The sequence below is a fragment of the Psittacula echo genome, assembly GCF_963264785.1.
Source record: "Psittacula echo genome assembly, chromosome: 6".
Taxonomy (NCBI): domain Eukaryota; kingdom Metazoa; phylum Chordata; class Aves; order Psittaciformes; family Psittacidae; genus Psittacula; species Psittacula echo.
The window spans coordinates 67,881,988-67,904,600 of NC_137743.1; the positions used below are offsets into that span (position 1 = coordinate 67,881,988).

General features: G+C 39.4%; 2 protein-coding genes across 12 annotated transcripts in view; both read right to left on the reverse strand.

Annotated features, from left to right (window-relative positions):
• ATF2 (activating transcription factor 2) overlaps window positions 1–14,305 on the reverse strand; it is a 44,599-nt gene extending 30,294 nt beyond the window's left edge. For 3 of the 11 annotated variants that reach the window (XR_013957122.1, XM_080620431.1, XM_080620424.1), the window contains exons 1-7: window positions 14,241–14,305; window positions 10,429–10,468; window positions 4,935–5,003; window positions 4,275–4,344; window positions 3,310–3,348; window positions 2,255–2,351; window positions 416–534 (exon numbers count right to left, since the gene is read on the reverse strand). Coding sequence is in view for 10 of the 11 variants with exons in the window: in XM_080620431.1 (XP_080476557.1) it covers window positions 416–534; window positions 2,255–2,351; window positions 3,310–3,348; window positions 4,275–4,322 (303 nt within the window). In the remaining variant the exon portion in view is untranslated. Of the gene's footprint in view, window positions 1–415; window positions 535–2,254; window positions 2,957–3,309; window positions 3,349–4,274; window positions 4,345–4,934; window positions 5,004–9,430; window positions 9,494–10,428; window positions 10,469–13,665; window positions 14,221–14,240 lie in introns of those variants that run through there. The other 8 variants (XM_080620432.1, XM_080620430.1, XM_080620428.1 and 5 more) reach the window with 7 other exon arrangements.
• Window positions 14,306–18,852: 4,547 nt separating this feature from the next.
• On the reverse strand, window positions 18,853–22,284 carry ATP5MC3 (ATP synthase membrane subunit c locus 3). The gene is made up of 5 exons (XM_080620915.1): window positions 22,231–22,284; window positions 22,067–22,145; window positions 21,024–21,101; window positions 20,462–20,655; window positions 18,853–19,099 (listed from the first exon to the last, which is right to left on the reverse strand). Exons 2-5 carry the CDS (start codon window positions 22,103–22,105, stop codon window positions 18,985–18,987), a joined length of 426 nt encoding a protein of 141 aa, XP_080477041.1. The 5' UTR covers window positions 22,106–22,145; window positions 22,231–22,284; the 3' UTR covers window positions 18,853–18,984.
• Between the last annotated feature and the right edge of the window lie 329 nt (window positions 22,285–22,613).

Below are 22,613 nucleotides of genomic sequence, written 5' to 3' on the forward strand. Positions count from 1 at the left end.
TCTTTCTACAAAAACTCTTTACTTTTCAGACTTATTTTTTGCTTACTCAGAGCCTAACAAAATTTAAATCAAAACTAACGATTAAAGAATTAAGACAAAGTCAATGTGCCCCACTGTCCCTGCTAACTATGCAAGATTAATCAGGTAAACTAACCTTCAGAAGAGTAATCTTAGATTTGTATTCTCTCCATACAACATATATAAGCAGCTGGCAAATGATTAGAATAGAAACATAGAATAGTTAGGGTTTGAAAGGACCTTAAGATCATCTAGTTCCAACCCCCAAACTGAACACTGGGTGTTACTGGTATAGTTTAGAAGGCAATATATAAATCCAAAGTTCAGGGGTTTTTGAATGGAAATTCTGATACAAAAAAAAGTAGAATCTCTGAGAAGAAAAAGGTTTTGAACATACTTTCTTAATGTCATCTTCAGAAGCCTTTTTAAACTCATTTTCAAATGGACTTGCTAGTTCATTGAATAAGCCCACTTCTTCACAGTTCTTCAAGAATCGAGTTGGTGTTGGTGTCTGATCTGAAATGAAGTGTATAAACAATCCACAATTTTATTCTGAAAATACTATTTATAAACCTACTTATCGTAAATATTTTTCAGAATAAAAGCAAACATAAAGAGACGACGTGGTTAAGAACTCTCCCATGCCTCACAAGCAGGCCCCTTTCAGCCTTGCAGGGAGGCCAACCAGAAGGCAGACACCACCTGCTGGAGACAAACAACTGAAGTTTAAAGCAGTAAGCCCCTTGCAGTTCTGGAAGGGTATCAAAGAGTGTCTTGTGGCTGTGTCCAGAAACCAGAGGGAGCTATTCTCAAGTGCTAGTCTAACACAGCAGATCACTTCAGTGAGCAAACAGGTTCCGTTTTTAAATAAAAGTAAAGCATACATACAGGCTTTAATTCTAAAAATAAAAGTGCACAGCTCACAGACAGTTTGCTTCTTTCATCTCATGCTGTGAAGAAAGTAGGGATTACTTTCAAGCATGTGGAACTTCTAAAAGGAAGTGTGATATTATACACAATTTTGTATTGAGTCCTATGATGCCTGTGTAGTCAAGCTGGAATCATAAGACTTCTGGTATCTGCATGACCACTGCATGAAGTAGTTTAAAATAAGTCTAAGGAATTTTTTAGTACTATGCAAATTCCACTTATTTCACTATTATTACCATGTCAAAATTAACCACATTTGCCACAAAGTTACCTGCATTTAAAATACTGTAAAACAGTATTATGCGCACCTTACTAATGTAAGCTGGCATTTACAACTAACAACTGGCTGCAGAGAGAGGCGCTGCTATGGTTTCCTTCTCAAACACCTGATTATTTGCTAGGTCCCCTTTCTTTCGGTATCATTGCCAGGGATCCCATAGACCAACTTAGCTTTAAACATGTGCTCTGGTTTAAGAGTAACAAAGGGTTGTTTTCCTGCTTGTCCTCACCAATTAGCCTCTTACAAGGAGAGAAAAAAAAAAAAAAAATAAAATCGAAGTGTCTGAAAACCTTTGTTCCACCAATGAAAAAAACCACAGTCTGCCAGAATAATTAGCATATGCTGTCTTCATTCAAGAACTTTAAAATTTGTAATACAATCCATTGGTGATTACTCCTGATCCTGGACAAAGAGAAATAGTTACAACTGACCAAGGGTATACGATGAATTCAGAGGGAGAAATACAGTAAAAGTATTTTAATTTTAAGCTAAAATGAAAACAAAAATGATTTTTTCTTCTACTATGCCATTCAAAGAATAATAATTACCAATTCTTTTTTCTAAAGTCACCACAGTATGTAAAAACCAGTATGTATTTTAAAATTTAAGAGCCAAGTAATACCAATGGATATTTAAAATTTAAATACAATTTAATCTAGTTACAGATCCTGTTAGGCATAGCCTTTATTACTGCAGTCTTACTGAATGCTTCTTACATAAGTTAATCAATTATTCAAGTATTGATAATTGAAAAATATTTAGCTCATACAACAGATCTAACCAAAAGTTATTTTTGGAAAACAGTACTGGCTTCAAATTCTGACAAAAGCGAATTATGTAAGAAAATATTGCCTAAGCATACATTGCAGACAACTACAATGAAGAAAATGTTTCATAATCTCTTAACAGAAGTCTATGCATTATGTACAGAAAAAGTCTATGCATTATATACAGAAAATACATAAAACAACATATGCCCATTCCAGCAGAAAAGTGAATAAACTAGTTATAAAAGTATATACTAACCAGCCACAATGACACTATCATTACGAGCCGGACCAAATTTCAGTGTCATCTCATGTTTATGTTTATGGACAGCCAAATGATCCTCATTGGTAAAACGCTGCAGCAGAAAGTTTTAAGAAATAGTTGTAATTTTGAGTGTGAACAAAGTCAATACAATTCTACAGAAAGTAAATTTTCAACATGTTAACAGACAACCCTCTTAGGCGATGTATGTTGTTCCTTGGTCAACAGTACCAAGCAGAAATATTACAAAACTCTTAATGATGTTCAAAGTAACTAAATAGTAGTAGTATGAGGGCAATGGTAATGCAAGTACCTGCATTCATCAAAAGCCCAAGATAAAATTTCTAAGTGCTGCAGACTTCATCAACTGTTAGCAAACAGATATTTGCTATACTAATGGATCATGATAATGTTTAGCAATTGATTACCACTATCTGATTTCTGTAATATGCATATTATCACAATAGTGAGAACTGATCTGTAATCACAGACTTCACTGTATTTAACAGCATAAAGTTTAGCTCCTGCCCCTGACCATTTACTACATAAAAAAGAGGCAAACAGAATAGGAAACACTGGAACAATGTCAGTCAACTGAAAAGCTGTTCATGAAACAAACTTATCAGATTTTGAAAAATCCCTTAGGTTTTCAGCAGTATGCAGTTCTCTGCAGATGTGCCCTAGAATTTGGAGTACACTCTATAAAAAAAAAAAAAAAAGGCAGTAAGCAGACAAACTAGGTGCTGTAAAATAGGTATTCTCACTTTTACCAACTTGCAATTTGCTATGCCTCTGTAATTGTGAGTAAAGACAGTGTTTCACCTGATATAATCCAAGAAAACACTTCCCAAGATACAGGTTTCCTAAAGAGAATACATTTTATAGAATACTCAAGTTCTTACTTTTCTTCGTGAACAGTTGGTTCCAAGACTGTTTTTGATTATTTCTCAGTAATTTAAGTCACTCTACATACATCCCCGAACAGATACACACCAAGGGTCATCTCTCAGAAAACAATACAAAAAGCTTAGGTGACCTCTGAGTACACTCACCCAGAATACTTCTGTGAAAAAGGACACGTGTGTGTGGAGCTGAGAGGAAAATGCAAAATGCAGGATCACTGAAAGATAGGGTGATACAGGCCAGGCACTTTTTTTTTGTTAGAACTCTGTTGCCAAGGGCTCCAAATGCCCAGCTCTCCATAGCTCTTATGCCTTATCTCTACAGAGAGCATAAACCAGAAACTTCGGTGTTCTATTACACTAAAAGATTTAAGTACATCTTTCTGTCCGACTATATGATTGACAAGTTCCCTCAGAGGGAACAGGACCTCCAGATCCTGACTCCCTTTCTGTTCTGTAATACGAGGTAGCATCTGGAGAAGCCTTGCCCATTCTTCACAGACACTAGGTTTTTTTTTCTTCACCGGCATGAAGGATTGCTGTAGCCCCATGATGGATCTTCTATGAGATTTAATTCCCAAAACACTCCTGACAGAGCTTACATTGAAACTAGATTCAAATATGATGGGGACAAACATGTCAATTAGGAGAAGGCAGTTCTCTTCTGCTACTTTTGATGTGTCTGAACATATTAGACATAAGAAGAAATCTTAGTCCTTTCCCGCCTTAAATATAGGGCTCCATTAATATAAAATTAATGTGGTCATTATTCCTAAAAACTAAGTTATGAGAATAAAACTGAAAATATTTTGAACTCAAAATCCAAATAATTCCAAGTGCACTAATATAATGAAAAAATACAGCCTATTCAAGAAATCAGTTCTATATAATGGCGGGTAGACATAATACAACGAAGAAAATCAGCTTAAGAAATTAATTCTATATAAAGGATGCAGGGATATCCATTTCATGCGGCAGATAATGCAAATTCATCTATTTTCAGGTTACTAAATTTAAGTGCTAAGGCAGTTTAAACCACGACAGATCCCTAGAAATATGTTTCACTATTTTACTTTTATTTAATCAATGTCAATAACTTCAAGTCAGACCATTACCTGGCCACATCCAGGGGCAGTGCATAAAAAGGGTTTGTCATCACTCATATTCCACAGGTCGTTGTGCTACCTTTATTGAAATAAGAATAGAATAAATTTTACAAATATTGCAACAAATTATCAATACATCAACATCTATGGGATATTTTAATATTCCATGGTCAAGAATTCTGCCTTCTGGCTAAGCTAAGAATCAAGTGCTGAGGATTTAAGTATAGTCTGGATTCCAGACTCTGTCAGGAAAGTACACAAAACCCAATAGGCACACAGCAGATTTTGAACACACACGTCAAACGGAAAGGCAAGTATTTGTACATAACATGGCTGAAAACAGAGTAAGCTAACTTGTTACTGAAATTAAAATACATTATAATAATGATCCAATTACCACAATTTAAAAAAAGAACAAAGAAGCAGACTGCACCAAATGGTTGATTCCTTAAGTCTTTTCATGATCTTTAAAGCTCACCTTTAAAGGTAGGTCAGCAGATAGCCCTTTATGTAAACTGTTATGAATTTAACTAAACCCCCCATGTACTCTAGTAATGTTTCAGTTATACAACTGAATTACCAACAGGCTAGAAACTATTTAAGAAAGAAGAAATATGAATAACATTTTGTGCTGTTTTGCATACTCACCCCACACACTAATACACATACCTGCCAGATTTCACATAGAAAACTGTTGCATAGGGCAAACTATCATATCCTCCTTTTCATGGCAATGAACTATAATTGAAAAAAGATATTTATTACTGTGCACGTAAAACATGTAATAATACATGATTTTGTAAAGATAAATGATATAATGCCCCCTATTCACCTATGAAACACAAGAGTTTTTCAAAGAAATGTTTACTCCAATATATCCTCTAATTAGTAACAGCATCTGTGGTTTCACCCTGGAGGAAATGCATTCATCTTTGAATATAAATATTTGTATGGAGGTCTAACAATGTTAGTTCTAAACACTGCTTAGCTTGATGAAGCAAATAAAGATGAATAAAGACGTCTTTATGATTAAAGATCATAAGCAAGATAAATCCATCTCTTCCCCCACAGGCTGGTCATGAAAAGTAGCAAGACTTCTGAAAACTGCCTAATCACCCTAAGAATGTATTCTTCTGGTACACCATTCAGCACTAGACACAAGCCAAATCAAGTAAGCACAAGCAAATAACAGATCTGTAGGAAACACATTATCTGATCCTTTTGCCTGCTCCTGTACAGTAAAAAACTATTGCATACTTTCTGGATACCTTCAAGGAGAGGGATAGCCCAGTGTCCTTGGTCATGGGCACTGAATAGCAAAGCAGCAAAACATGGTGTGGAGGAGATCCTTAAGTGTCACTGCTAAATATATACCTTCAACAGAATGGGGACACTGAGCTGAGATCACAAGCTAAGAAGAGATGAATGGCTGCCAGAAACTTTAGAGTCTTTGGCACTGACAACTCAGGGAAATTCACATTCCCAAGGAAAGGATGCCAAAGCAAATCCGGAATGGAGATTGTTCTGCTGTTCTTTGTAAAGAGTTCATAACCTGCCTCAAGTTTCTGAAGGGATTAAATATTTCTTGAGCTGTTCAAATTATGAACTTGGTACTGTCACCAATACAGTATTAACAAGGTTATGGGCAAATCTAAATTCTCATCACTAAGGCTTCAGGCCTTAGTCTGAGAAATAAGGCCCTTATCAATGAAGCTTTAGGATTAAATCCTTATGTTATCTGGAAATTCAACAGACACTTAAAAACTATCCCATGAGCTTATTATCCTTGTTCAGCTATGCAACAGTCAGATATTTTAAATGCATATCCAAAACTAACAGAGTCAGTGTCCTCTGGAACTCAGTTTGCTTTGTTAGGTCTTGATCTTGGGATACCATGTAGTTACATATAGGCACAATACACACACAGATACATAATCTGAGCAGAAGAATTACATCTGTATCAGAAATGTCTGAAGGTATAAGAAACAATTCTGTTTGGGGTTTTTTGTTTCCTTGTTCATTTTTTGTTTGTTTGGTGTGGGTTTTTTTGTTTGGGCTTTTTTTTAATCTGAATGATAAAGATTTTGATGTGCATATAGAGCATTTTTTCCTCACTCTATTACCATAGCTTATTGTCATACTTTAGTATTTTCCTTAGATCATAAGCTGTAAAGATAATTTTTTCAAGTCTGCTTATGTACTTATTTCAAGTCTGCTTATGTTAAAGGAATATTACCAAAACATTTGTATATGCATATGAAGTTATTATCTGATTTCACGTTTTGGTTTGCAAAGCCTGTGAATATTCAATGTCTGATACAAACTAAAAATCAAACCTTGTGAAAAACAAAAACAATGTTGTCCTCCTGGCAAACTTACTGGAAAAAAGTTGGAGATAAATTCATCTCCTGATCTTTGTAATGTTATTTGACTGCAGGCCACAAGGAATTTTGTGAGGTAATGCCTTGTAAAAGGATTCCAGCTAACATCTGAGGGAAAAAAAAAGTACCCTGAAGCACTGAAATTTTTGCACTAAAAGAGAAAGAAGTTCACTTGTGCATTCCAGCAAGACCTTGGACATTATAAATGTAACCAGAAAGCAGATCTGACAGCATGGGAAAAAGAGCTCACTTTCGTTAATACAGCCAAATTGGTAAGGATTTTATTTACCTATTACAGAGACAAATGCAAACCTTGCACCTAGAATGAAATAACTGCATGCAACAGTGCAGTCTGAGGGACAGCTGGCTGTCAAGAAGCTTTGGGGCAGAACCTGCAACTCCTTGTGGACAAACTGAACATGACTTAGCATCATGTCACTTGCAGCACTGAAACCTAGCAGCCTACTGGGCTGAATTAGCAAGAGCATAGCAACCAGATGAAGGGAAGTGATTATTCTTCTTTATCTGGCACTTATGAGACTACAGCTGGAGCGCTTGTCCAGATTTGAGCCCCTCAAGATAGATGACAAACTGAAGAGAAACCAGCAGGGACCCCACCAAAATAGGAGGCATGGCTATTATATAGAAGAGGAATACCAGGAAGCAAAGTTTGTTCAGCATGGAGAAGGAAGGCTAAGGAAGGACCTAATTATGGTATTACACTACCTAATGTATTGTTATAGAGAAGATAAATCCAGACTCTGGGTAGTGTACAACAAAAGGATGAGATGCAACATTCACTAGCCACACTAAGAAAGTTAACAGCAAGTATAAGGGGAGAGGAAAAAAGAAAAATGAAAGTCACTCAGTAAGAACAGCTGAACACTAGAACAGGTTTCCCAGTGGGGCTATGGAATCTCCATCCTTGGAGATAATGAAAATTTCAGTGGATGAAATTCTGAGCAATCTAAGATAACTCTGAAATTTGAAGTGTACCATAAAGATGCTATAGCCAGAAACAGAGGTGAACAGCCTTTCAACTCAGCAAAATCTGAGTAATGATCTGACAGTTTTAGAGGACTTAGCATGGTTAACTTTACAGCCCAACAACTAATACTGTTGGTGCTAGGGAAAACAGACAAAAAAACCCCATCCTTTGCCTCCTCTGTGTCATGTGCACTGTTTGTTGCCTGATAGGAATAATACAACTAATACATAGAAGGCAGATTTGCAGAAAGGAAGTTGATGATTGCCACTCTGATTTCAAAAGGCTATTGGAGACTGACTGCTCTAGAAGAGAATATCACACTAAAAAAAGAGAAGAATTTAGAAAATACTCTTCCCCTGAAAACCAAAATAGCAACTTAAACGCCATCTTGACAAAAATATTGCTCATCCAACCAAATGAGAAATAAAGTATGTAAACTGCTAACCTAATTGCTAGAGATGAATTATAGCCACCTTGGATTGTTACCCAGGCAACAGCAAACACCTTGTCCCATAGAAAAAAGATGGTTCCTGAAGCAATCCAATCTGAATGTGAAACTCCAGCCTTAATTTATCTCTTCAGATAAACTAAACAATTCAGTGCAATGATTCTTACTACAGTCCACTGAACTGCAATTTTCTTCTGTAAGCCTTCCAACCTTAAATTCCTTTCAGTAGCATAAAGACACCCTCGAGTCACATTGAGAAACCGGATCAGTGCTGAACATGGGAAAACCAAGAAATAATCTCAGCAATATAATCAACTTTGGTACTGAAATCAGAAAGCAGTATCTCTTTTTTGGTGTTTGCTCTATACTTAACACAAACGTAGAATACTTTCACGTTCTCTCCATTTAACATGTTGTAATATTTGCAACCAATTAATCAACATTTAGGACAGTGTGCTTACTGAAAAAATAAAGATGTTTTCTATGAAATGACACACTAGCGTTTATATAAATGTACTACAAAAATAGCTTCAACAATTATTTGTATATTTTGATAAGATTTTTAATTGAACATCCTAGGTACACTTTCTGGAAACTATTACTACACACTTCAGGGCTTGCTTCTAAACTATCTTCCTGCAGACAATTTGTAAAAGAATAGAATCATACACTGACTTTAGCAGTGCTTTGTTGACTTTACTGCTAAAGCTTTTTCTGTTTTCTCTTAACTCCCTACATACGGGAACATGTAAAACAGAACTGACACCTCATTTTTTTTTTTCTATTAAACATTTAAATAGCTGTTTAAAATGTACACATATTGATAAACCTTATAAAATACCCTCCAAATTTGCTGGGAAAAAAAAATAATAAAAAAATCATTCTTCATGCACACCTAGTAAAGATTCATCAGACTTCTAGCTAAAGCCTCTACACACTTTACCTGTATAAGGCATGCTGCATGCCAAAAGACCTCTACGCACTAACCTGCTTGTGGACTGTGCAGTCTTACCCTGTAATTACTTATTCTAAGCAGTGCTGCAACACCAAGGCTCCCCTCCTGTAACATTAAGGCTGACACAAACAGCACAGAAGAAAACAGCCTAAACTCAACACAGAAAAGACAGGCAACTATAAACATAGCAAAAAACCCCAAACCAACCAACCAACAAAATCGACTACCAAATCAGCTTTTTAATGTCAGCATTCCTCTATTCGTCACCAAGCAAGACGAGATGCACATCCTCACAAACATGTCACTCCCGTAAGCTGGACAGTCCATAGAGGACAATCTGACAGCTACTGTAGTATACTGATTTATCTACTACTGCTTACGTGTGATACAAACCCCAGTTTTTCTGCTAGGCTGACCACCCGCATGTGGCTCCAATTCAAGAAACATCTGTGCATTCTGGTTTGAAAAAATGAAAGTTCAACAAAAACTGGTTTAGGCCACTGAGACAAATCAGAATTACAGTAGTCCATCAGCACTGAGACTCGCCTGGGTCTATACGCTATAAAGTGCTTAAGCTACAGTATCAGTGATGTCTTTTCCTATGGATGTTTGTGTTTCCTCAAGACCAATCATGTCTATTCAACATTTCCTTTTATTCTTTACATTTGATCTGGAATTGTGACCCTTTTTATTGCAAGATACAAACTCTTACTGTATACAGAATTATTAACTCTTAGTAAGCTTTTTTTGTAGATCCCATCACAGTATGTAGTTGCTTTAGGTTGTATAAGATTTTACTTTATAGCTTCATTTTTTTAATGGGAAACTGAAGCACTAAAGGGCAAGGTATAGCAATATTTCAAAGTCTTTATCAACTTTAAGAGTTCTACTTGAGATGCATACTTTTTCAAAGTGAAGTGGACCAAATATATTTGCCACTGTAAAGAATGACATTATCTTAATGATTATCTGAAGAACTGAATTTAGTGTTTTGCTTGGCTCCAACAAAAATTCTAATAGATAAGCTTCTTCAGAGAAAAATAAAAAAAAAAGTAGCTATTTTTGTTTTCCAAATTTAAGCCCTTCACAGTTCAAAGAGATGCTTTTCTCTTGCAACCAAACAAATCAAAGCAAATCAAAACGAACAGGGCACCTTCTATACTTTCAATACTTGCATACAGTATTGCACAGCTTAAATTTTCATCACCTTTCACATTTAAGCCTATCTTTATTTCCACAATTATTTCCACAGTTTTCTATAGAGGCAGACTTGCAAGTTCTGCTTTCAGTAAAAATCCAAAGTTAGTATGTAGAACACACCACTTAATAAGAAGCAACATAAATAAAAACATAATTTGTATTTTAAAGGAAAAAACAATTGCTTCACTTACCTGAAGGGCCTGGAACAGCTTTTTTTTTTTTTTCCGTTTCCTATAAACCAAAAGAAGAAAGATGAAGCAAAAGTGGTGTAATTAATACTTGAGCATTACAGTCCACTTTCAAATGTGTTCTGTCTGTATTTGTGTAATGCCATAGAATTTAGAGTTCCTAAAAATTAAAACTGAATGATGAAGAGAATGGAGGAGAAAAAAAACAGAAAAGTAAAATTATTCCTCTTCTTAAAGAAAGTGAGATCACCAGAAAGTAGCTCAGCAGATTCTGCAACAAAACTGTAAGATGTAGGCCAGAATATTTAAAGGTTGTAAACCTCAAAAACTGGCAAGCAGTTAAACGGGAGCTCCTTCTTCACACTTCACTGCTTAACAGAATGGTTGTGCTATTTCCTAGAAGACACATGACCAGTTTCACAGAGTTCTGAGGAAGAATAAGGAAGAATTTAATGACCATAGCATAATTCTCGTATTTTTTCTTTTAAAACAGTCAAATGTTGGGCACTTTTTGCTTTGCTATTATTAACTGCTTGTAACTAATGCCTAAAGTTAATTCCATACCTTTCATGGTTTGTCTAAGATTCTATAAAAGGGAGAATATCTGGACAAGATGAAAAGATGCAAGAAGTGAGGAAGATTGACTTAAGTTCAAATAGGAACAAGAAAGTCAGCTGGACAGTCACATGTACAGAAACAAACCAATTAAGTCACTTCAGCTTTGTGGAAGAAGCAGGCTTTTTCCACATAAAGGTACATTTCTGGTAAACAGAGAGCACTAATGGAAAAAGTAAAGTCCTCAGGCTTAACATTTCCTGTTGGCTTAATACGGCAGCTCCTAAGTTAACCCCCTGGCTTATGTATTTTTAAAGGTGCCTTGGTCTTTCTTTGACTTACTGAAAACTCATGCTGTGTGAATTATAGCTCTTGTAGACAAGTGAAAGGCCAATGAACCTCAGAAGTAATATACACGGGTTAATATTCGACTGATACTTTCACAATTTGCTTAGAGAGATATAAGGACTTGGCTTCCCCAGCTCATTTATCTAGGTTTGAATGTCTTAATTTTGCCCATCAATCTAATAAACATTAAAAATACAATCTCCATTTCCTACACTACTTTCAACAAATAGTAAAAAAAGCTTAACAAAAAGTTACTTCATTTTTAGATGTTTTTTAGATTGCATCCCTGAAGTATAAAATTGAATACAATAATTAAGAATTTATTTTTAAAAAATATTTAAATATATCATAAGTATCTCACTACAGGACTCCCACTGCTCATTAAAACAGAACGATTTTTTTTTCCTGTGAGGAATAATACAAATGACCACTGTCATTTACCTAGAAAGGGAAACATAGCATATTGCTTGGAATAGAAAGGAAGCTCCTGTCTGAACTGGAGCTGACTGAAAACTTCTCAGGCTGAACTGAAACTGATGAAGAACAATGCTAGAAACAGTATGGCATAAACTTGGGATTTTTTTTTTTTGCATAATTATTAAATATTGACTCATATTTCTATCACTATATCAACTGCGTATTATTGATTTGAAATAAATGTAGTTAAGTTATGCAGGGGGACAACAATAACTTGAAATCTATTTATTATTCAAAAAGATAAGTTAGTAGTATTGAACCATGTTTGCTCCTCTGAAAACATTTAATGCATTATTTTTATCCAGAAATTAGAATTATTTTAAGGAACCATAACAAAAAAAAAAAAAAAAAATCAGAAATAACATATGACTTTTTAAAGATATTAAAACTTCTCAAAGTCAAAAATGTGCCTTTGTAAGTTTAAGTTAATTAATAACTGAAGGCAAAAAAAAAAAAAAAAAAAAGAACAGCTGATGACAAAAAAGGAATTACAGGCTCAAGATACACCAAAAATTTTAATTAAATGAGATTAAAATCATTCATCTCAGGCTGCCCAACACTTTGGTCACACAACAGAAGTAGAATGAAAACCAAAAGTATTTATAAAATTATATATGATCAAATGTAAGACCTGAAGGTACATTATGTTAGATGCTGCACAGTCTAGGAGTTTCTGGAAAAAGACATACCAAACAATCATATTTCTAGCCTTCAAAGCAGGATAAAAATAACAAATACACTGTGAAGAAGAAAAAAGGCCCAACTAGTTGATTAAGTATTAGCACACAGTATCAAGTATTAAAACATACACTCATAATGAATATTTTAAAAAAGCTGCTTCACTCCATGTACAGATTGATTCTTTTATTATTTCAAACTTTTTGATGTGTTATATTACAAGCAGCCCCTGACAAAGTTCCTGTTTTTAAATAAGACAGCTTCCCAATTCTGATTCTGGAATGCAGAATTATAAACACTAAGAGAATTTAAGTGAACACCTAATGACTACAGTCTGTCTCTCTGAAATTATGTCTGCAACTGGATATCTGCTAATAGATGTTAACCTATGTTGCAGTGGAAGGCTGAAGAAATCAGTCTAAAACACTTGTGGAAGACCAGGGCCACAAGGAAAGGTCCTCTTCATTTTATCAGCTAGTGATGAATTCAGCATCTAACACAGACCTAGCAGTATTATGACCTTAACTTCAGCAAGATCTCTTACTACTAAACTCCATCTAGCATGGGACATCATATTCACTGAGTAGAATATGGCTAGAAGAAAACAAAACCATTATTTTAAAATGTGGAAAAGAACACAGATCTTAGCCATACTCAGGGTCACTATTTCAAAAGCAGCAGATAATTCAGAATTGAGCTTTATTAAAATTTCTGATTCTAGTGCAAGGGGACAGGTGTCAGTATCAGCATTTGAAGATAAAACATCTCTGGGAAAAAACTATATAATGAAAAACAAATCAGTGACTCGAGTATATTGATAAAACATTGAAACATACTCATGGATCTCACTCCAAGAGAGTGTGATGCAGAAAATTGTAGCATGAGTAGGACTGCAGAAGCAACATGGCAGCACACATATCCCTTAACTCCAAACATTAAGTTGCATCATGGCATAAAACATCTGTGCCTAAAACATCGTGCAGCCATCACTGCTTGAGGGTTTATAATGTGAAAGCTTAGGAGACCTTTTATTAGGACAACTCGAGCGGCATAATGCACAATAACAGGCAAAGTCAATGGGACAACTGGTCCAAAAGGCCCACGTCGCGGGCAAGCCTCCACATCCCTCTGGTGCAGAAGAGCCGTTCTTACCTTCCCTCCCAACACACCCCCCGCACGTACCCCTCTCAGCACCTTCCGCACAGCACCGGATACAACCCAAGATCTCCCTTCAGAGCAGGCGGATGCAGGGAGAGGCCTCCTTGGAGCTGAGCTGAGCCGGCAAGCCCAGGCCCGGCTGCCCCCTTCCTCCCGCACTCCCTCCGCCTTCCATCTCCCGCCGCGGGCCGGGCCCGGGGCAGGTACCGGCGATGCCCCAGCAGGGCAGCCCACTTCCGGATGGGGGGCGCGAGGAACTGCAGCCCCCTTCACCACTCGCCTCCCCGCTCCGCGCCCTCGGGGCGCCCGCCAGGACCCCTACCTCCGGGCGGGTAACGGTCTCCGCGGCGCCGGCCGGGCCGCCCCGCCCCAGCTCTAGGGGCAGCGGGAGCCGCAGGCCGCGGTGGGGGAGGGGGCTGCCGTGAAGAGGAGCGGCGGCGCCATGTTACTGCCTCCCGGGTATCCCCCGCCTATTGCCGGGGGAGCGGGGCCGCTCCCTCCCCTCCGCCCTCGGTGCGCTCGCCCGCCCGGGCGCCGCCGCAGCGCGGAGGGAGGAGCTGTCGGGCCGCGACAGGCCGGGCTCGTGTTTACAAACTCACCCCGGGAACACGGGCCGAACCGCACATTAAAGGCCAGGTCCCCCACAGGCTTCCGTCACTTCTCGCGAGAGCTCGGCTGACATCTCCGCGGGTAGCGGGGAGGTGAGGATCACGTGGCAAGGGAGGGCGGGGCGGAGGGCTGATCCGCGGTGCCGGTTGGGCGCTGCCGGCGGCGGGAGGTGAGGCCGGAAGCGCCCGGTGCCCGGGTGTGGCTGAGGGGGATTGGGGCTTGTGTCTCGGGTATAGTGCTAACAGCAGCTCCTGCGCCCAGCATGCAGTGCAGAAATGCACCCCTGACCCTGCCAGGGAGCCCAGCGGGTGTGGCTGGCTGAAGACCTCGCCGGCTACGCTGGTAACGCTGCCGGCTACGCTGGTAACGCTGCCGGCGGTGGAGGATTTGTGCAGCTATGCCGGGTGGGGAGCGCGGAGGATGAGGCGCCCATCCTCTGCTGGTGGCTGTCCAGGAGTGCTGCTGCTGCTGCTGCTGCTGCTGCGAGGGGAAGGCAGCAGAAAGCGGTTAGAGCCTAAATCGCTCTAAGGCTTTGCTCAGCAACAGCTCTTGGTGCGCTGGACACGTCTAACTTTAGGAATAATCAGCCCTCCAAACCCGTGTACTGGCTCTGTTCCTCTAGCTTCCCCGTCTTTGTGCATCACAACTCCCATGTCAGGAGCTAGGTGTGTGCCTGAAGCCAGGTTTCTCCTAAACGTTCACTCGATTTAACGTTGCACCAAACCCGCTGCAGCACTATACAATGAAAGGAAGTACATAAATTTTACAAACGAGGAACTGGAAGCATTTTGCATTAATAAAAAAATTCATCATATATGATACGTGGTGAAACAGTTCAGCCACTATGTACCCTGAATCACAGATGAAGTTTTAATTCTCTGCCTGTGTATCATTTGGAACTGTCTTACTCCGAGACTGATCTGAGAGTATTGAAAATATGAGTAACCACAAAATAAATATATATTTTTAAAATAGTAGTATTAGTTCCAGGAAATTACACTTTTTCTAAGTTTCCCTGAACTTACAAAAGACAATATAGTATGTTTCACTTCTTGCAAATTATTTTTGTGCAACAATTTTGCAAAGTTCTTTAAGATAAGGTGGGATAAAAACCAGTACATAAAAGTACATGTTTGCTTAAAAGTGGAATTACTCTTTACTGTGAGCATGTTGCAAAGGGCTTAAATATGAGTGCAGAAAAACCAAGGAGTATAGATCAATTTCTTCACAAAGCAACTTAAAGCTGTATGTAAGCAAGTATTTTTCAGTGGTTTAGCTTTACCCTCACGTGACAACATCAGCCCTGACCAAAAACCTGAACCGCAAGTTACTTGCCTTTCTTCGTTCTAAAATTGGTGCAAAAAAAACCCCATAAATGGAGTGAAAGCAGGAAGGAAAAAAAAAAAAAAAAAGGCAGCAGGATGAATCACTTTTTTACCTGCAGCAATAACTTCAGAGTGTAATTTGTAACACAAATATTTCCTTCATTATACGTTAGGATAATGCTATTGTGCTCATCACTTTCAGAGGTGGCATGCTGTCTGATCTATTGGGATAGCAGCCAGCATAGTTATTCAGAGACAATGCAGATCTTTGCTTCAGCTTCAACAATGAAACATGAAGTCTTTGGATCTGGAGAACCTACAGTACAGATTTCCATGAGCTTTTTCCGTGAGTCTTTAAGGTCAGCACAGTCCATACAAAAGAAACTGAAAAAGGTTCCAGGAAAGTTAAGCCTATAGCATAACCTCATGGAACTTTCAATCTGTTTTCTCTAACCTATAAAAAAAGAGTTCTTGATGTAAACTCTTAAGGAGAAGATAAGTTTGGGTTCAGACTTAAACAGGGAAGATTTAGGTTGGATTTAAGAAAATTTTTTATTGTGAGAGTGGTGAGCCACTGGCACAGGTTACCCAGAGAAGCTGTGGCTGCCCCATCCTTGTCAGTGTGCAAGGCCAGGTTGGACAGGACTTTGAGCAACCTGGTCTAGTGAAAAGTGCCCCTGCCCACGTCAGGGGGACTGGAACTAGATGACCTTAAGGTCCTTTCCAACCCAAACCATTCTATGATTCTGTAAGAGTCCTGCTGCTGCCCAGTCACTCACTGCAAAGAGGCTGGGAGAATTTTGGTTTGGGGTGAGGATTTATTGTGGGTTTTGTTTTTTATTTTGGTAAAAAACATTTGATCTTTTACACATTTAGTTGTCTCTTTTATGAGCATTTTAGGAAAACTGAAGAGTATCTTCTGTCTTTGTAAGACCATTCAAATTGACCAAGTGCTTAAGTAACCACTGAAACTATGCTGTTTTACAAGAACAAGGAAAATACAGAATGGAAAAAGGCAGCCAACGTGCCCTGTGATCATTCAGATGTGAAAATCCACCCATCGCTCATTGTCTCTAAGCCCCTTATTGTCTATAAGGAGGATAATCCTCTGTGTGAAGGTTTGTTGCCATGTTTTGAAAGTCCTTGATTAGTCTCTTATCTGTAACACTGAGATCTGATTCTTTTGAGATTGACATAACCAAACAGGAAGTTCACTTGGGTTTTGTCCAAGTTCACCAGTCTAAGAGTGAGTTAAAAGATAACAAGCTTGGGGAGATGCTACTACTAAAACAGACAGGCTTCACATCCATACACAGGATCACCTGAGATGTCCACTGCCTTTCAGACAAGGCTAATCATAGAGAAAGGGGTACATGTTGACAGGGTGAACTGCATGGGAAAAGATGGGATGTAAATCCAGAACTTGTTATTCAAACCTTGGTGACTCCTGTGGCTTTCTTATTGAGGTTACAGAGCAATAGCTTAGCCAGATCTTCCAACACCAAACACAATCACAACTCAGCAGAACCATTTTATATGGTTCAAATAATATGACAGACTCGGAGCTAGACTTTGCCACGACAAGTCTGAAGAGACTTGTTTGATCGAAGTTGGAATTAAGCTACCTCATTAGACTAGTCCACAATATTAGCAAATATGGACTGCCACCTCAAATGCCCTCAGAGACCTCTACAGTACTGAAAGAACAGAGCAAAGTTCACCTACCAGCAGCACAGAAGTACACAGATGAGCTTTAGCCTAGAATTCTAATAATCATTATCTACCTTTCATCCAAGGCAAATGCACTGTATGTCAGCTCTGTAATAGAACAGCTTATGAGAATAAATAATAGTAAGCTCATAAAATAAACACTGCATGAGCATAAACCACATGAAAGATAACTGCAGTATGATTTACCTCCTAACCCTCTCTCACCCTGCAAAAAAAACCCACTTCCAGACCTAGTCATGTAAGGCACTACTGTGCTATAGCTGAATATTTAAGGATGCTGCATATTCTACACCTCTAAACCTCACATATATAAATGGATGCTCTCTGTATCTACAAAGCAACTTTTAATCCTTTTGAGATGACTGTGTTCTCCGAAGAACATATGGGGAGATTAACTTCTCATGCTAGGTTTGAGTTAGGCTACATGAATCATAGGATCATTCAGGACTACCAAGTCTACCACTAGACTATATGAACACCAGTGTGGTATTTGAATTTGGATGAAAACAAGTCTTACCTGCACCTTGCAATTATCTGAGAGCCACTAGTCATTTCTCCATTTCCCCAGGGACAGGCAGCTTACATTAAAAGATCTCCTAGATTTAATTCAGTAATCACCCATTTAACAGCAAGCTGACAAAGCTTATAACAAGCTTACCCATGTTCTTCCAAAGTACAGCTTACATTTGTTGAATGATCAGATCTATTATTTAATATTCTGAATAAAGCTTGAGATGCTATCACCTCCCCTACCAGATTAGCATATAGTAGCACACAGCATGTTGCTGTAAGCATAGACAATACTGTAAATGCATTTAAATTAAGACAGATATCGTGAGAAGCAAAGCTTGATAACTGCAGATATTTTCTTAATAAAAATGCTTTGATCCTACTGCTACTAAAAGAATTTGAGAGAGAATGCAAGGCTGACTTAACAAAATTAGGAAGCTGGAAGTTATCCCATTTAATTACATGATGCCAAGAATGCAGTAACTAAGTAAGAGTGTAATATCAATGTGCCACAATTCCAGACCACCTAAAAATATGGATCACCTGAAGAAATTGTTAGTTTAGTTCAACTGGAACACTGGTCAGACCCAAGTGGAAATTTTTTACCATGGTGATCAAAATTTATCATGTAACTGAAAACTGATGCAAAGGGAACTCTCCTATCACTGTTTGTGGATTTGTGTTTAGTTCCTTCTAGCAAAAGGCACCAGAACACCTTATGTGCCAGCCAGCCTGGAAAAACTGTGCAGAAACAGTGCTGGGTAAGTTTGAAAGGCAAGTGAAGGAACAAGGCCAGCAAGTACAGCCTTTCAAATGTAATCTGTGTATCCTTTGATTTTTCAAGGATATGCCACATTAATTTTAACAGACAAGCAACATGCTCATATATATTAATAAATAAAATGTTCAACTTGAAATCATTATTTGAAGGCTTCTATGTTATATGTCATTATCAGGAGAAATCCGTGGTGACTGAATGACAAGATGCTGTCTTCCAGATACCCTAGTGAGAAAGACAATAAATGCAGGCAACAGGTTGACAGTTAAAGTTGTTATCTTTAATGAAATGACTTCGGAAACAGCATCAATTTCCATGATACCAACATTTTGGGAGTCCCATAAAATGCAGAGTTACATTCCAATGCCAGTATTACAGGCAGATCTCCTTTCACATGGCAAATAGGATCAAGAATGCAACCATCAGACAGAAGAGACCCATAGCTTCAGACAGGGCGAATCCCAGGATAGCATATGAGAACAGCTGCTGCTTCAGAGAAGGATTTCTAAAAGAAAGTGAAGGTGTAAGTCCTTTTTATCTTTACAATTAAGATGTTTTTCATACAGTTTAATGCATCTGACAGATTCAGAACCTCATACTTCCTTGCCACATATTCAATAACTGGAAAATCCCATAAATCCAAGCAGGAGTAATTTTTAGCAAGGATCTTACTGAAGACAAATGAGTTGGCAATTAAGACTAGATTCAGATTATGCAGATTTTATATGGCTGTTACAAATAAGCACAGTTTTTGTTGATTACATTCCTATATGCTTTTGAATTTGACTTCTCCACATCCTCCCAAGCAGGAACTGTCAGCACTATGCTTTGTAAATTTACTTCACATCTGTGACATTAAAACTATATTCCAAGGAAGTTTGTGTGCAGCGTTTTAAGTAAGTCTAACACAAATAGAGGAACTGAAAGCACCTAGAGCAAAAAAAACCAAATAACTACACAGCAGTTTGTTTCAAAAATGCAATGAATTATCCCTCCAAGTGTGTGGAAGAGTAGAAAAACTTCAATATGAAGTAACATTCTACAACCTCTTAATGAAATTCATGCCAAATTAAGGAGACATTAGTTTTGTACTGAAAATACTTATACTTCTTCAAGTGGAAGGCGAACTTCCTTGTCTTCAGTAGGGCTTAAAAGTCTTTATTAAGAAATAAGACATTAAGTCTTAACTGGTTTAAAGAGCAAAGAACATGAAACAGTCTGTTAAAAGCTTTTTTATGTCTGTATCAAGTCTGCTCTTCCATGATACCACGCGAACTATTTCTACTACACGAACATTGTAAACTTATCTGGAAGGAGCTCATCCCTACTATAAAATTCCCACCCCCTTCAGATTCCATTCTATAAAATAGTTACACAGTCTGAGATACAAAGCTGATTGTGTTAGAAAAATGAATTAAGCACCCATTTCTAGGCAACAATCCTAACTACAAAGTCTAAAGCATACAAACTCACATTGCTTATTACCAGTTTTCATGCAGTCTCTCTTTAGGACTTCTCCCCTCACATGGGAAAAAAAAAATCCAGGCTAGATTTTTAGTTCAGTTTTGGAACTAAATGCTGAAACAGTGGACTTTGGTGATCAGAACATCAACAAAGTCTAATAATCTCACTTCTTTCATGTCTCTTCTCTAGGCAGGAGTATACATAATTCTGAATTTAACAACGGAGCCATCCCAATGAATGGTTTCATATTATTCTATTTAGCCATGTTTATCACTAACAGTAATTATTAACAAAATTTATTTTAGTGCCATCATCCTTATTACTGCTTGGCTTATCTGGGGGGTGCTGTCTCAACATATATCTGCATGCAATTCGAGAGCTTTGTAGGACAGAGATTGATTACCTGGCATAACCAATGATTAGACTACCGAAGACTGTTCCAATACCAGCACCAGAACCAGCCACACCTACTGTGGCAGCACCAGCACCAATAAATTTGGCAGCAGTGTCAATGTCCCTGCTGATAGCACTAGTCTGGAATTCTCTAAGTGCTAGTCGGGAGACAGTATTTTGAGCCCCATTAAGTGTTGAGTTGCCCTAAGAAAACAAAACATGAAAAAGATTATATTCAGACACAGACCATCATCTATGACCACTTTAACAGTGTTATTCTGCAATTTCAAAAGTTGTATTAGATCCAATGTCTAGTTGCTCTTCCAAGTGATGAGACTATACTAAGAGTTAAAAAAACTTCAGTGTTACCTGTTCCACATGAAAGCAATCAAATTTAAATATGAAAGACTTTTCAGGGGAAACAGCAGGACAGCAACAGGTATTATGGGGTGTTTGACTTAAAGCAAGTTTCATGCTATAGGTATTTGAGTTAGTACAAGTGAACTCTAGGTTGAGGACATTTAGGCTCACCAGGTAATTTAGGAAGATACAGAATTTTGTTTATAAGGTACCTCTCCATTCTTGACCTCTGGCCTAGACAACACAGATGCCGAAATTGGTCTGTACAAGATTCTTGATCCAGCACGGATCTGCAAGAGGAGGAAAAAACCTATAAAAAACCCCACATTTGATCATAGCTGTTCCAATAAAATAGTCTGTAAGATGGCTACTAAGCCATTTGTCTTACTTGAAAAACAGCAATCTTTGCATTTCTGGATATACAATAAAAGCTACAGAAGCGAAAACAACCATGAAATCTGATAGCATTGTTCTTCAGACACATTATTGTGAATAGTTATGTCATTCAATGAACCTGTACATGCTTTATACTGAGAGAAAATGTAGCAAAACAGCAACAAAAAAGCCAGGCAAACCAGCAGGCAGCAATACACATTTTGAAATGAAAAAAACAAAAGCCACCAAAATTAATTCCAGAATTGTTAAATGCACAGACACAACATAGGCTTTTAAATCGTCAGGCATAAATGAATGAACCCTCTTTCACAAGCGGCCTGCATATGTCCTTGGGCTTCCAGCAGGCTAAGGTCATATCGGCTCTTGCACAAAGCTTTTCCTGCAGGGCAAACCTGTGCCTGCACCTTGCAAAACGAGACGTTCTGCAGGCTAGAGAGGGCGGTTTCAAGCAGGACAGCCCCTTGTCTTTGCAAGGGCAAAAAATCCCGGCCTTGCATAGGGCAAGCAACAGGCTAGAGTTTGACCTACACCAAGGTGCAGAGCGCATCAGGCCCAAGAGCTTTTCGATGCGCTGCCCTCCCCTTCACCGCCCGTGCGGGAAGGCCCCTCACCTTGGCAAATGACTCTGGCCCACACGAAGGAAGCGCGAAGGAATACCCGGGCCCACCGCAGCCCCTTTCACCCTTTCGCACTCGGCCGGGCAGCCCGAGGTACTGACTCGTCCCAGGGGCCTACCGAGGGGCCCAGAGACCCGATCGACTACCGGGCGCCTTGCGACCGCCGCCGCCCTGCTGCAGCCCGGGACACGGCATTCGAAGCGGCACCGGCGCCCCCCGCGGGCCTGGGCGCCCCCACTCACCAGGGAGGGCGAGGCAGCGAGCTTGGCGCAAGCGAACATCTTAGGGGGCGGCGTCCCGGGGGGCAACAATCCGGTGTCTCTGCAGAGAAAGGGGAGAAGGTGAGGAGATCGCGGAGACAGACGAAGGAGGCGATGATCGCGGATACCCCAGCAATCCCACTCACCCGCTCCGGCTGCCGCACCTCAGACCCGACAGACTGGGACTTCTGTGCGCAGGCGCGGCGGGGCCGGCGGCAAGCGCCCGGATGCAGCGCGGCGGAAGGAGGCGGGCCGCGCCGCCAAGGTCACTTTGTATCCGCTCTACTGGCGGCGGTGGGGGCTGCATAGCCCATGGCAGCTCACCCCAGCGCAGCCGCAGTCGCGCTGTGCCCGCTTCACCACGGCGGCGCAGGCGGGGCGGTGACGTGTTTGGTGCGGTCCTCAATGGCAGCCGGGGACGTGGGTCAGACTCAGCACCCGCGCTTGGGGCGGCTCGGGCTGGCGCCCTGGGGCCCGCGGCAGGGCAGCAGCGCGGTGAGGAAGCTTCTTTTCCGTGGTGTGGAGGAAG

Excerpts from the sequence above, each read along its gene's own strand:
- ATP5MC3 (XM_080620915.1), bottom strand. The coding sequence starts at position 22,105 with ATGTTCGCTTGCGCCAAGCTCGCTGCCTCGCCCTCCCTG. Across the intron at positions 20,656-21,023 it reads CAGAGGTCAAGAATGGAGAG|GGCAACTCAACACTTAATGG; the intron begins GTACCTTATAAA and ends TTGTTTTCTTAG. Across the intron at positions 19,100-20,461 it reads CTAATCATTGGTTATGCCAG|AAATCCTTCTCTGAAGCAGC; the intron begins GTAATCAATCTC and ends ACTTTCTTTTAG.